This window comes from Anolis sagrei, chromosome 1 (assembly GCF_037176765.1).
Source record: "Anolis sagrei isolate rAnoSag1 chromosome 1, rAnoSag1.mat, whole genome shotgun sequence".
NCBI lineage: Eukaryota > Metazoa > Chordata > Lepidosauria > Squamata > Dactyloidae > Anolis > Anolis sagrei.
Window position 1 is genome coordinate 59890026 of NC_090021.1, and position 14589 is coordinate 59904614.

Genomic DNA, 14589 nt, shown 5'->3' on the forward strand with positions numbered 1-14589 from the left:
AGATCGATGCATCCCTTTGCCACAAAGCAACCTCACCAGTTCTGAGTATTGTATTTTATAGACAAATTGGTTCAGAAGAGAGAACAAAGGACCCCTGCACACTACACTTTTTTTTAATCTGGGTGCTCTGTGTTGTATCCTGCTTCAAGCCATGAGGAGAGGCAGATGGAATCATAGAATCAAAGAGTTGGAAGAGACCTCATGGGCCATCCAGTCCAACCCCCTGCCAAGAAGCAGGAATATTGCATTCAAATCACCCCTGACAGATGGCCATCCAGCCTCTGTTTAAAAGCTTCCAAAGAAGGAGCCTCCACCAGACTCCGGGCAGAGAGTTCCACTGGTGAATGGCTCTCACAGTCAGGAAGTTCTTCCTCATGTTCAGATGGAATCTCCTTTCTTGTAGTTTGAAGTCATTGTTTCGCGTCCTAGTCTCCAGGGAAGCAGAAAACAAACTTGCTCCCTCCTCCCTAACCAAAGCAGAATAGAGGGGTAGCATTACTTCCCTAGATCTAGACACTGTGCTCCTATTGATGCAGGCCAAAATCCCATTGGCTTTTTTTGCCACCACATCACATTGTTGGCATTTATTATTTATTATTACATATTTAACTTCCCTGGCAGTTTCATATACAATTTTGGAATTTGCAGTTTAGAGAAGGACAGTTCAAATTCTCAACCAAAGGTATCAATGCCTCATCAAACTCAAGACCTCAGGATCCCACACATTTTGCTTTAGCAGCTGAAGTGGAATTACGTCATTATAAATGTGTAGTCTGAAAAGGCATGAAGATAGTCAACTGTATTTGAAGAGTTCCTTTACTCATGTTGGATATGTTGAAGGATGCCCCTCCCTTACAACTGTAAGGGAGGGGCATCCTTCAACATATCCAACATGAGTAAAGGAACTCTTCAAATACACATTAAGTATCTCTTATCCAAAATGCTTGGGATCAGAACTGGTTTGGATTTAGGAATCCTTTGGATTTTGGAGTACCTTTATTGTACAGATAGCTTAGAGATGGGATCAAAGTCTAAACACAAAACACATGTTTGCTTCATGTGTACTTAAAAAAACATAGCATGAAGATTTGTGCACAAAATAAAGTATCTGTGCATTGAACCAACAGAAAGCAAAGATACCACTATGTCTAATTGGGATTTTGGAGAATTCTGGAATTCTGGATAAGGGATGCCCAACCTGTATTTGCAGGGATGTTCCATAAAAAGGGGCTTCAGTTTACCTGGTGGGAAAAATTTGGTCTCATGGATTTAAAAGGCAGGCCTTTGTTATTTATTTTATTTACTTACCATATGTGTATCCTGCCTTTCTCACCCTGGAGGGGACTAAAGCCGGCCTTATAACAGGCAGCAATTTGATGTCATACATACATGTATCAAAGAAACAATTACAATTAAAAGCAAACAATTAAAAGATGAATTATTAGAGTATCAATTAAAATCACACCATCCAAAACATAATCCAGAGCCATTCCATTTGTCAATCACGTTGATTCATGGTCAATTACACTGCTCCAATTTCTTGTCAAGAGCTTGGTCCAAAAGCCATGTCTTTAGTTTTTTCCCTGAAAGTCAGGAGAGAAGGGACTGAACTGATTTCATTGGGGAGGGAGTTCCAAAGACAAGGGGATACCACTGAGAAGGCCCTGTTTCTCATCCCCACCTGTTGGTGGGACTGAGATAAGGGCCTCCCTGGATGATCTTAACCTCTGAGATGGTTCATAGAGAGAGATACATTCAGACAGGTAAGCTGGGCCATTGTTACTTGAATATTAGGGGGGAAATTGGACCATATGAGCAATTATTATTATTATTATTATTATTATTATTATTATTATTATGTGGCTGACTCTTTCTTGTGGAAATCAAGCAGGAATGAGATTACCTACAAAGCTTGTTCTAACTGTGCTGTTCCATAAAATGTTATCAATATTTTTCTGCAAGCTTTTTTAAAAATTGGATCACATCTTTAGTGACCAAAACTTTTTCTACTTAGTAGCATGCAAATCAAATTGGGGCAGATGTATGGTATGTTATATAAAACTTCAATTTAAAATTAAATTATTTTGCTGTGCATTTTCAGAAGCATGTTAAATGATTTTCTGACACTTTTCTGGCAATTAATGTGATCATGATGCACAATAAATTATTTTAACTTTTATTTTAAAGATATGTTTACACACTATTTCAACAAAATAAAGGAGATAGACACCCAATATATCAAACATAATTTATTTAACCATAAAATCTCATGTACTTTAAAACAAAGATGTTGTTTTTTCCTCGTCCCGTCTTTCAGTTTCTTGGTATTATTAATCTGCCTTATTTTTCTGCTTTGCATTCTTTTCTTCTGTACCTTGATTGTCCTCTTCCTCTGTAACTCTTGTACATACTTTGTTCTCCAAGAGTGTAGCTACTTGGGAAGAGGCAAAATGTGAGCACTGACCTTGAAATAAAAAAATCATCCCTGTTCCTTAAAATTTTCCTGCAACCCCTAAAAAATTTCCTAGGGAATGCAATCAAAGCAAAAGGAAGAGGTCTAGGTGTGAACAGTTTTTATTATCTTATTCTCTGCAATGCAAGAAATTTCAGAATTGCAGGAATATATCATGTGGACAGAATTCTTATTGGGGGACAATACCCTAATTCTCTCACTATCTGTATCCCTGCTTCTCCCCCTTTCAGTCCAGATGACCTCTATGGTCCTTTCTCTTTGTTGACTCCAAACTCCTATTCACTCACCCATTTCTCTCTGCAGTGGCCTCTGGAATGGAACCAGAAACTGGTATTTGGGGCAACGTCGACACAAAGGAAGGAAGAGGAAGAGGGGACAGCAGGTGAACACTCAGGAGGCCTTTTGGGATGTTCCTTGGTCAACGACAAGGTTGATCAATTTGTATGTTCTCCTGACCCTGGTTTTCCAGAGACATCGAGAAATAACAACTCAAAACCCAGCAAATATCACTCTTAGTGTGAATTGGGTAGTAGAGAAAATAGGAGCCCTGAGTAAAATGGAACAAGGCAAGATGCCCTCTAACCGATGGAAAAAGTTCTGGCCCTGGCTGGCAGAGACTACACCTGGGATCACTTGAAGGGTTGTAGGTTTTATATAGAGAGATAATATAAAAGAAAATTTTGAAAAGTTTGATATATATTAATTGAGATATATATATATATGTGAATTTGCAATTGTGTTTGTAACTATAACTGTATGTGTAATTGTAACCGAAGAAGAAAGAAAAACTGTGAAGAAATGTCGCAACTGGTTTTGCAACTGTAATGATTTAGAAAATGTAAACGTTGCAAGGATTGTAAAAAACTGCAAAACTAAGTATATCACATTTGATTGTAATTGTTAGCAAATGTGTTTGTAGTATGTATTTATTATAATAAAAATTACTTATATCCGCAAAAAATTACTTATATACCCATTTCTCTCTGCATTTTGTCCCTTGCCCCACTTCTACTTTCCTCTTGACCGTTCTGTGGCCTTTTGGCCATTTCAACTGGCACCTTTGGCTTTCTTTTCCTTAGTCCATGCTTTTACCAGCTGTAACTGTGGCTTCTCCTCCCTGCAGAGCAACCAGAAAAATGGGAGGTACCCATCAGTTATATCAGTCATAGGCACCACCACTCCTATGTTCCCTGTTAAGTCTATTTACAAGCTGGTCTTATTTATTTAATGTTACTGGAAAACAGAGTACCAACCCCAGGTATCTTTTAATCAAATAGTGTCTTTTTAATTAAGAGTGAATATGATATAGTGATAAGTGCTGGACTAGAACACCAAGCCAATAGAGTTCAGCTCCCAACCCAATTGTGGAAGCTAATAGAGTTCAACTCCAAACTCAATCATGGGTAACCCTGGGCATGTCACACTTTCTCTGCCTAAAAGAAGGGCAATGACAAATCTCTTCTGAATAAATACTGCCAATAAAACTATGACACAGTTACAATAACTCAGAATCAACATAAATAACAAATATTTTAATTCCTCATATATTTCTCAATAAATCACTTCTATGTAGAAAAGAAACAGTTTTGTCTCCAGCCAGGGTAGACCCTTATATGATGTTCACAGATGTTATGATGTGTATATACGTGTGTATGTGCTTGTTGACTTATGGTGACCCCATTAATTCCATAAGGGTTTCTTAGACAAGTGTTCATGACAGTTACTGCCTCTGAAATAAAGTCTACAATCCTGGTAATTCATTGGTGGTTTCCCAATTAAGTACTAACTAGGGCTGACCCTGCTTAACTTCTAAGATGAGACATGATCTGATACCAAATTCCCCAAATACTCAAGTCTCATCATACACACAATGGTATAGTAAAATACATAGCAAAATCAAGGTTTGCTTTCTGAAATCTCTTTTCTGGAGGGTGGGTATTTTCAAGCCATGGATGGTTGAATCCCTGGATGCAGAATCCATAGATAAAGAGAGCTGACTGTCTTTATGTGATCATAGGCAGAGAGAATCTACTGCTACTGCACTTTTGAGTTCAAATACGAAGTATACTTTGGAAACAATGGTGACAACCACTGGATGCTGGGTCAGGGAGGGTGTGGGTCACAATCTCAATTGTATTTTTGATCTTTTGAGATATCTGACTCACTGCTGAAGACATAAAACTGGGAAGAAACACTCACTCTGATTTAATATATCACTATTTTTGTTCTTGGACAGGTCCAGAAAACACCTTTATAAGAACTCATAGAGGATTAGTTCTGAATATTTTACACGGTAAGGTGAGTAAAAACAATGAAGAAACATCTCCCCTGATTGAGTTTTTACTATGTTTTCTTCAATAGATTGTCAGATAACTTTTGTCCCAAAAAGTTTTTTTTAAAAGGAATACAAACATTAATATAATTTTCCACTGGTACATTAGGAGTCTCTTCCAAAGTGAGGAAAAAGAGATCTGGTTAACCTTTGACAGTAGTGCAGTTCCCAAGAGATCTTTTCCTTGTGATTTTTTCATGCATCTCCTATTTGTTGCATCACTGGATGTCAACATGCAGAGCAAAAGTGGCAGAGGCTCCCTCTTTGGAGGCTTTTAAACATAGGCTGGATGGCCACCTGTCAGGGTGCTTTGAATGTGATTTTCCTGCTTCTTGGCAGGGGTTTGAACTGGATGGCCCATGAGGTTTCTTTCAGCTCTATTATTCTATGACCCAGGATCATGCCTAGCAATAAATCACCCTTTGTGCATATAATAAAGGGTGGGGATGGATAGAAATCTTACATTTGTCATAATTTCTAATTAACTGCATAGCAAAGGTCATTAAGCCTAGGTATACATTCTTGTTTTCCAAACAAGACAATAATTGACTTTTATGTTTAAGTTGCCAAAGGCCTTCTGTGTTTGGGATAGCCTGAACATTCTGCTGCTTAGGCAGTGAAAGGGGACATGTATGCGTGTTTTTTCTGTCCATCACAACCAGTATTTTATAATTTTCTTTTGCAAGCAGAAGGGATCTCCTGCAGAATCTTATGACACAGCAAATTGAGCCATTTTAACCTTTGTACAACCTCACTGTAAAATGCATTTTAAAAATAAAACCTATACATCAGTTTTCTCAAAAATGCAAACCAGTAATTAAAGCAGTAGTTGGCAGTATCTCCTAATTGATCATACTAAGCTTGTAAAGAGAGGGCTCTATGGGAGGGGCTGATTTCAAAGCCTCTGAAAAGTGTACTGTTTTGCTCGTATTTTTTTGTCATCTTATGAACAGGTTTTCAGCCAAAATTATGAGTAAGTTGGGATCATTCCACAGAAAGGGATAGGTTTAATCAGGTTTTAGGGGTCTTATGCACAAGTTAATATGACTTTGTACATTAACTATTATTTTTTAATAAACAGGACAACCCTCTTCTCTGAGTAGAGTGGCAAAAGGCAAGAGTTTAGTCTAGGGGTCCTCAAACATTGTAAGCAGAGGGCCAGTTCACGGTCCCTCACAGTTGGAGGGCCGCACTATAGTTTGAGCATTACAATATTTAAAATAAAGAACAATTTTAGCCAGCATAAACTTACTAGTATTTCAATGGGAAGTGTGGAACTGCTTTTGGCTGATGAGACAGACAAGTTAGTTAAGATTATTGTTATGTGCCTTCAAGTCATTTCAGACTGAGGGCGACCCAAAATCTAAAGTTTAGGGCAGAGGCGGGGCATTGTCCTTGGATGACATTTCCATTAATGGGATGTTTGTTCAAAGAGCAGCTTTATTTTCTGAATAGCTATCCTTTTAGGTTTCTAGCTGGAGTAAGTCTTAAGAGAAAAGACAGCAGAAAAGATTAAACTACCCCAAAGTTTAAGAGATTAGACAGCCCTTCAAAGTTTAGGACAGGGGTTGGGAAAATGTCCCTGGAGGACTGCCTCTGGCCTGTGGGCCTTAGTTTGGAGACCTGTGGTTTAGTCTATTGCACGGCCCTTCCACATAGCCATATAATCCAGAATATCAAGGAAGAAAATCCCACAATATCTGCTTTGAATTGGATTATCAGAGTCCACACTGCGATATATCCCAGTTCAAAGCAGAAAATGTGGGATTTATTCAGCTGTGTGGAAGGGGCCCCAGAAGAACTTAAAAGAAGTACTGGCTTGCTGCTGAAGACATAAAACTGGGAAGAAACACTCACTCTGATTTAATATATCACTATTTTTGTTCTTGTACAGGTCCAGAAAACACCTTGATAAGAAGTCATAGAGGATTAGTTCTCTACTCTCTGCCAGGATGGTGTTTCTGGTGCTACTTGAGAGCCTGGCTGGCAAAATGGCAGTGGCATTCAAGGGTGGCTGCCCCTCAAGGCAGCATTTCTTTTATAACCATCATTTTTATATCAAAATCCACAATCTTGGCCCCAAACTCTGCCCTTGACTTACACATGAGGTTGACTTAGAAATGAGTATATACCAGGCATGGGCAAACTTTGGCCCTCCAGGCGTTTTGGACTTCAACTCCTACCATTCCTGACAGCCTCCCAGCTATTAGGAATGCTAGGAGTTGGAGTCCAAAACACCTGGAGGGTCAAAGTTTGCCCATATCTAGTATATACAATATGCCCTGTGCTTTTTGCTCTATTTGTTTTAATTTTTTAAAGCCACTATGAATACTAGCATTAGGGAAAAGCCAGGAACTAAATAAATTATTGATGATGATGAGTACCGTATTTGATAAGTATTCCTCCTAGTGCATATGGCTGGTCTCTAACATTCCCCTTCAGGGCCTTATCTTTTCTCGTCACATAATTGTTATCCCTGTCTTCTTGCCTAGGTATCCTGAAGACAACACCTTCCTTCTATATTACCTTAGACATTCTTCCTCTGCATTTGATCATCCTTGTATGATGAGCATAATATATGGAAAGCTAGGCTTAATATAGAGGAAAGGGATGTAAACACTGGAGGAAGGAATAGCAATAATTCATTATTCTGCAGGAGGGTCCTTTCTGAGGTTTTTTAAACCAAACTTGGAAAGCAACCCACAAAATATGGAATTGGGTACCTCAAAGTGACATTTGAGACAATGAGTTAAAGCTGTCTTAAATCCATCTGAAACTAAAGTTGCAAAATATGACTGCTTCTTTCCAGAGTAACAAAATGAAACAAGAAACAATAGCACAAGGGTTCAGGTAGTTTTCTATTTTACAGGGTCAATGATTACAAATCAGGCAAAATATAAAAACTAAACCTAATCTAAATTTAATTCCTCATGCCATGAAGCAGTGGTTCTCAACCTGTGGGTCCCCAGGAGTTTTGGCCTACAACTCTCAGAAATCCCAGCCAGTTTACCAGCTGTTAGGATTTCTAGGGAGTTGAAGGCCAAAACAACTGGGGACCCACAGGTTAAGAACCACTGTCATAAAGGAATTTTACAAGCTTTAATAACTTCAAAAGTCAATATTCAAGGATGAACAAGATGCTTCTTAGTTTTGAAGAGCTCTTCAAGTGTTCTAAGACAAACACAAGCAGGCATTAAAATGGACATGGATGCATGTAACCAACTATGTGACAATAGAAGAGAGACTTCATGCAACCAAACTCGATTATCTTATCTTATAACTGTAATAAAGTAAGATAAGATAACTGAAAAAGCAGTTCTGAATTGTTACAAAGAAATAAAAGAAATGGTACAATGTATCACTTTTATTCAGTCAACCAGATGAAGCTGAGCTTCTTTATGACCTTGTCAAATCCTAATATAACAGAAGTATGTAGTTAGCCCTCCACATTAACTGGTGTTAAGACACAGGATCCCTGCAAAAATGAAAAATTGCCAATCATAGAAATGTTTTTTAAAAAACAAACAAAAACCTGAAAGAACATCTCGGTTCTCCAGCATGACTCTATGGTCAATTTCTATCACTAGATCATACTGGAAAGCCTAGAGATTCCAAGAAAGGTATTCTGTCTACCAATTTTTAGGTCCTTCAACATGAATTTATGTGCAGAAGTTGACCAGACTGTAACACTGGAATACCCAGAGATTCCGAGAAAATCTGCAAAAGTCAAATCCAGAAACATGGAGAGTTGACTGTGATCGCTTTCATTGAACTTCACAATCCCTGTGCCTGCCAAACCATGATCAAGTCCACTGATATCTGATCTGCCACGATGACTTAATGTGCCTTTGCTAATGAACCATGGTTTGTTTACCATGGCAGTCAGAGTTCATAGTAGATGAGGCATTCAAAGGAAAGTTAATTAAATATGTGAGAGAAGCAGGATGCTATTTTGCCTCTCTTGGCCATTATATTGCTCTCATGAGGGTTCTAAGCAGGAGAATTTTTTCTCCATTTGGGCCAGAGCCATAAAAAAAATCCAAGGACTGTCTCAGATTCTATGCTCCAGGCATAAAAAAGCTTATTTGAAGCTTATTTAAACCAATGGTTTTACTGTAACATCCCAACCACAAGTGAGGTTTTACTGTAACATCCCAACCACAAGTGCCCCTTGTATTTTTCTTATGCTCCACTCTGAGGAAAGAGCTGGCAAACAGACAGGAGAACAAAATAAGTCAGGAAGATGAGTTGTGGTTTGTTTGGTCACAAATAGCAAGACACAGCAGTATGATTCAAAGAAATAGCCATGTTAGTCTAAGCAAAATTATTCAAGGACATCCTAATACAAGCAGTCCCCAGCTTACAAGCATCCAACTTACATCCAATTCCTAGTTACAAATGGGGGCAAGACACCAGGAAGTGAGAGGAAATCTGCCCCTAAGAAGGGAAATTCAGTCCTGGAAGAGCTATCATGGGGAAAAAAAGATGTCTACACTGAAGCTTTATTATAAATCTTTATTTCCACAGCAACCCAAAATTGTCAAAATCCAATTGTCACCGTGACAGAAAGTGAGGTGAAATCTTTACAACAGGAGCACAGACAACAAAATAAATATTACATGGGTAATATTTCCCTATAATATCCAAAACTTTTTAAAAAAATGGTTGGGGTTACCCTTTAAAATGCACCTGTTCCAACTTACACGCAAATTCAACTTAAGCACAAGCCTATAGAACATATATTATTTGCAACCTGGGGATTGCCAATATAAAGTATTATGGATTCCAGTTCACTTCTGCATCTGATGAAATGGACTGAAATTCATGAAATCCTATGCTTTAAATTGATTTTTCTTAGTTCCCATCAAAGGTGATATAGGATTACTTTAAGTCTTTCATAAGCCATGGTTAACACAATGCACAGCTTACCACAGCCTGTGAATGCATCAGTGTTTAATTAATTTCTCACAGTATTATAATAAAATAAAATAAAAATTGACTTACTGTTGCTTGACTTGAGATCTCTGTGAAGGATGGAAACGATGGCTTCTTGGTGCAAATAGAGCATCCCGCGAGCGATCTGGACGGCCCAGTTGACCAGTATGTGAGGAGGAATGCGCCGACCACGATGGCTCCCGCTACTGGTGGGCAAAGCACCTGACAAGACCCTGTTGAGAGGTCCTCCCCTCGCAAACTCCATAACTAGACAGAGGTTGGGCTCCTGCAGACTTACACCACGGAGTTCAATGATGTTAGGGTGCCTCAACATGGAGAACAATTTTGCTTCCTGCCTCACGCTTGCCGCAGTGGCCATGATGTCCTCATCTGGGTCTTGCCGTGCTGCTTTCACTGCCACTTCCTGGCCTTTCCATGTGGCTCTGTACACTTTTCCAAAGCCCCCAACCCCAATGATCTCTTGCAGCTCTAGATGCTGGAAGTCAATCTCAGCTAGAGAAGCCACATGGTCTCCACCACCTATAGGCTGTCCATCACTCATTGCTTGGCTTTGGGCTTGGTGCCCAGACTTCTCCAACAAACCAAACTGGGGGTGCTGGTAGCGCCCGGGCTGATAAGTCACATAGTTGGCCGGGAAGATGCCAAGGCGGTGGCGGATTTTGCCAGCCCACCAGCCGTCGTCTCCAGAGACCGCTGCATCTTTGGAGAGCACTTCGACCACTTCTCCTCGGCGCAGGCTCAGCTCATCTTCCCCTGTGGCTTCATAGTCGTAGAGCACGGTCCAGAGGGGACAGGAGGTGCCAACGCCCCCTGAAGACCCCCCAGACCCTCCCTCAGCACCAAGCAATGCCATGGTCAAGGTGTTAGGGGTGCCAAACACGTCAACGTTGACTTCAACATTGGAAAGAAGCAGGGAGCTTACCTCCAGAGGAGCCTACCATTGTGCCCTTCTTGATCTGGCCATGAAGGTGCCAAGGAAAGGGACTGAAATGAAAACAGACCGCAAAGAAGGGAGAGCCAGGGTGGGAAAGTGGGGTGCATTGGCATCAGATACAGAGAAACGGGGTGCATGAGGAAGAGGGGGGGAGGAGATGATTAGGACAAGGCCTAAGCCACAAGGAAGTTAGGACCTTTGAGGAAAAGGTAACATATGAGAGAGAGAGCTAGGGCAGAAGCAAAGGAAGTTATAATGGTTTGAAATCATCCGGGGGTTCAAGTAATAAGGGGAAAGGGGGAAAGAAAGGAAAGTAAGTGGGAGGAAAGGGAGAGAAGAAAGTGCAAGGAAACACAAAGGAGGAAAGGCACAGAGTGGTGGGCGGATTGCAGACTCCGGGCCAGGAAGGCAGAGAGAGCACCTTTGAGAAAGAGCAGAACTGGACCCAAGTCTGGGGCAGAGAGCAACAACTCTTCCGAGTGGGAGGAAGGGCAGGAGAGCAGGAGCGCGGGCAGAGGAAGCCAGAGGCAGAGGCAGGAGCCGAGGCCAGTCCGGCCTGGTTGGCAGCGGGAGAGGCGGCGTGGGCTATTCCCGGGGGGTCCCCGCCGCCCCCAAAGCCAGGGCCCTCCCCATTGCTGCCTTCTGCCTGCGAGAGCTCCTGCCCAAGAGCTCCTGCCCGGCCCGGATTGGTCACGGCGGGTCACGTGAGGCGGGAGGGGGCCGTCCCGGGGTGTGGGTCCAAGAGGGAAGTCAGGCAGGTGGGGAGCCGAGGGGAGGAGCCTAGCGCGCCCAAAGGCTCCCAGGGAAGGAGGAGGAGGAGGAGGAGGGGGAGGGGGAGGAGGAGGGGGAGGGGGAGGGGGAGGAGGAGGGGGAGGGGCAGCGGAGAAGCCCCAGGGAGCCTCCCCTTCGCTCCTAGGTCCGAAGGCTTCAATGAATGGGGTGCCTTGCCTCCAAAGGCAAGTCTCCACTGCTACAGTAAGACAAAAGTTTTGCATGTCATTAAACATATAGATAGGTAGATAGAGATCTATGGATAGACTGGCTCTCCCCTGCCACGCGTTGCTGTGGCCCAGTCTGTGCATATGTGCGCCTTAGTGGAATCAGTCTTGGTTCTGCGCACGCAGAGCTCCGTTCGTTCTTTCTGTTTCCCCCTCAAGCTCTCTCTCTTTCTCCCCGTTTCAGTCTCTCCCCTTTCCCCTCCGCTTCTCTTTCTCCCTCCTCCTTTCTCTCTTTCTCCCTCTTTTTTCCTCTCTCTTTCTCCTCTTCTTCCCTTTCTTCTTCTTCTTCCTCCGAGGTGGGTGTGGAGCGCTGCGGCTGCTGCCTGGAAGTGCTGAGGCAAGAGAATGCCTTGCCTCCACTCTTCCAGAAAAGACACAGAGCTGTCAATAGGCAGCCCCGAAGCCTCCCCTCGCCATCCAGCCCTCCCTCCTTCCCAACACCTCTACCTGAACGCTGGGCTCAAGGAGCCCCTGCAAAGCCCCCCCCCCCCAGTTAAACAGGAAGGGGGGAGAGTGGGGGCGGCAGATACGCCAGTCTCCTGGAGGAAAAACGTCTCCTCAAAACCTGGGGTAACTTTTCTTCCCTTCTTTGTCCTCTGCTTCTCTTTGGCAAATCCAGGCTCCTGCTGTGAAAGCAGCCGGTAGGTAGGCTGTTAGGAACTGTGGGAATTGAAGTCCAAAACACAAGGAGGGCCCAAGTTGACCCATGGCTGCTTCAAAAAATACCAGTGATATTTAATTCTGTTGTAACGTTTCATATATTTGTAGATTTAAAATTGTATTGAAATGTAAGCTGCTTTGGCCCCTTCCACACAGCTGTATAAAATACACACTGAACCGGTTTATATGCCAGTGTGGACTTTGATAATGCAGTTCAAATCAGATACTGTGGATTATCTGCCTTGATATTCTGGGTTATATGGCTGTTTGGAAGGACCCTTTGAGAGACCTTCAAGACAGGTCCTATATCCCAGGATCTGATCCTAGGTTTTCTTTTTATCCCAGGTTATCTGGCAGTGCAGACTTATATAATCCAGTTTAAAAAAGAAAACCCGGGATCAGATCCTGGTATATAGGGCCTGTCTGGAAGGGCTCACAGTCTCCTTGTGGAGACAAAAAGTGGTATATAAATAAACATAATAATAATAATAATAATAATAATAAATAAATAAATAAAGCCCTCCTCTTCTGATCTCCTGCTTTGGTCAGAGCTTCCCACCTGGAATCACACTCTGAAACCAAATTGGAGAACAAAAATCTGTTCCTGGCTTGAAAGTGTTATTTTCTGTTTAATTCTGTGGTCCTTACTTTGAACGTAGTTGTTCTCCTCCAGATACTTTGTTTGTGTGGCTGCCACATACTATGGTGAATCTAATTGTCATGGGTGTTCTGTATGCCAAGTTTGGTTGAATCCCATTGTTGGGGAATTCAGAATGCTCTTTGATTGCAGGAGCGACTGCAACATTCACATGTTTGAGTGTATTGTAAACCTCTCCAGTATTTTCTGTTGGTCATGGGAGTTCAGCTGATAGGCTGATCAGTAAACATATTAATGGGTTCCCTGCTGTTATATTAAGACTGTTACCCATGCTGTGTCATGCTTGGAAGTCAAAATTTCATTTATTTGTAATTAGAAATAAATATTTCAGAATATATAATTACATATTCATGTTGTGATTAATCACTATGCTTTATGTTCAGTTTGTATCAATGAAAATACATCCTGCATATCAGATATTTACATTATGATTCATAACAATAGCAAAATAAGGTATGTGCACTGTGCATAGGAATTTGATCATAGTTTTATTAAAAAACTATAGTCAGGCCCTTCAACGGTCTGAGGGACAATGAACTGGCCCCCTGTTAAAAAAGTTTGAGGACCCCTGGTATATATCTTTGTGGGGTAAAGGTAAAGGTTTTCCCCTGACATTAAGTCCAGTCATGTCCGACTTTGGTGGGTGTTGCTCATTTCCTTTTCTAAGCTGAAGAGCTGGCGTTGTCCGTAGACACCTCCAAGGTCATGTGGCTGGCATGACTGCATGGAACGCCACTACCTCCCTGTTGGAGCGGTACCTATTGATCTACTCACATTTGCATGCTTTAGAATTGCTAGGTTGGCAGAAGCTGGGAGTAACAGCGGGAGCTCATGCAGCTCCCCAGATTTGGACCTGTGACATATGTGTGTTTGCGTGTGTATATATATATGTGTGTGTGTGTGGTTTTGCGCATGTGTTGTAATGTATTTTTGTTTTTTGGTTTTTTAAGTCCCTTCCACTGTGTTTTCCAGTGTTTTTTTATGAGTGATGATCACTTGTTGACCTGAAGAGTGTATTGTGTCCAAATTTGGTGTCAATTTGTCCAGTGGTTTTGGGCAAATGTGGACACAATACACCTATCAGGCCAATGAGTGACCATCACTCATAAAAACACTGAAAAACACAGTGGAAGAGACACAAAAAGCCCAAAAAACCCCATTACAACCCCATTACAACACATGCGCAAAACCACATATATATACGCAAACAGACATATATACAAATATACACAAATATATACACACACGTATACACATATACAAAAACTAGGCCACAGCAATGTGTGGCAGGGGACGGCTAGTAGAACATAAAACTGTTAATATTCATAGTTAAAAGAATTGTTTTATTCTTCTCTTGAAAGATTAATTGACTTCTCTTCTCATACACAATAATTCAGGCATGGGCAAACCTGGGCCTTCAGGTGTTTTGGACTCCAACTCCCATCATTCCTAACAGCCTCAGCCATTCCTAATGCTTAAGCAGCTGAGGGGGGAAAGGAAAGGGCTCGAGGCTGTTAGGAATGGTGGGAGTTGGGGTCCAAAACACCTGGAGGGCCCACGTTTGCCCATGCCTGCAAT

At 41.7% G+C, this 14589-nt stretch overlaps 1 protein-coding gene across 2 annotated transcripts in view; it reads right to left on the reverse strand.

The window, feature by feature from the left end:
* The window catches only part of MAP3K21 (mitogen-activated protein kinase kinase kinase 21), a 53331-nt gene extending 41944 nt beyond the window's left edge, over positions 1-11387 (reverse strand). Inside the window, exon 1 of one of the 2 annotated variants that reach the window (XM_060753833.2) lies at positions 9810-11387. In XM_060753833.2, coding sequence (XP_060609816.2) covers positions 9810-10614 — 805 coding nt within the window. In that variant the 5' untranslated portion in view covers positions 10615-11387. The remainder of the gene's footprint in view (positions 1-9809) is intronic. The other variant, XM_060753835.2, reaches the window with a different exon arrangement.
* Positions 11388-14589: the final 3202 nt, after the last annotated feature.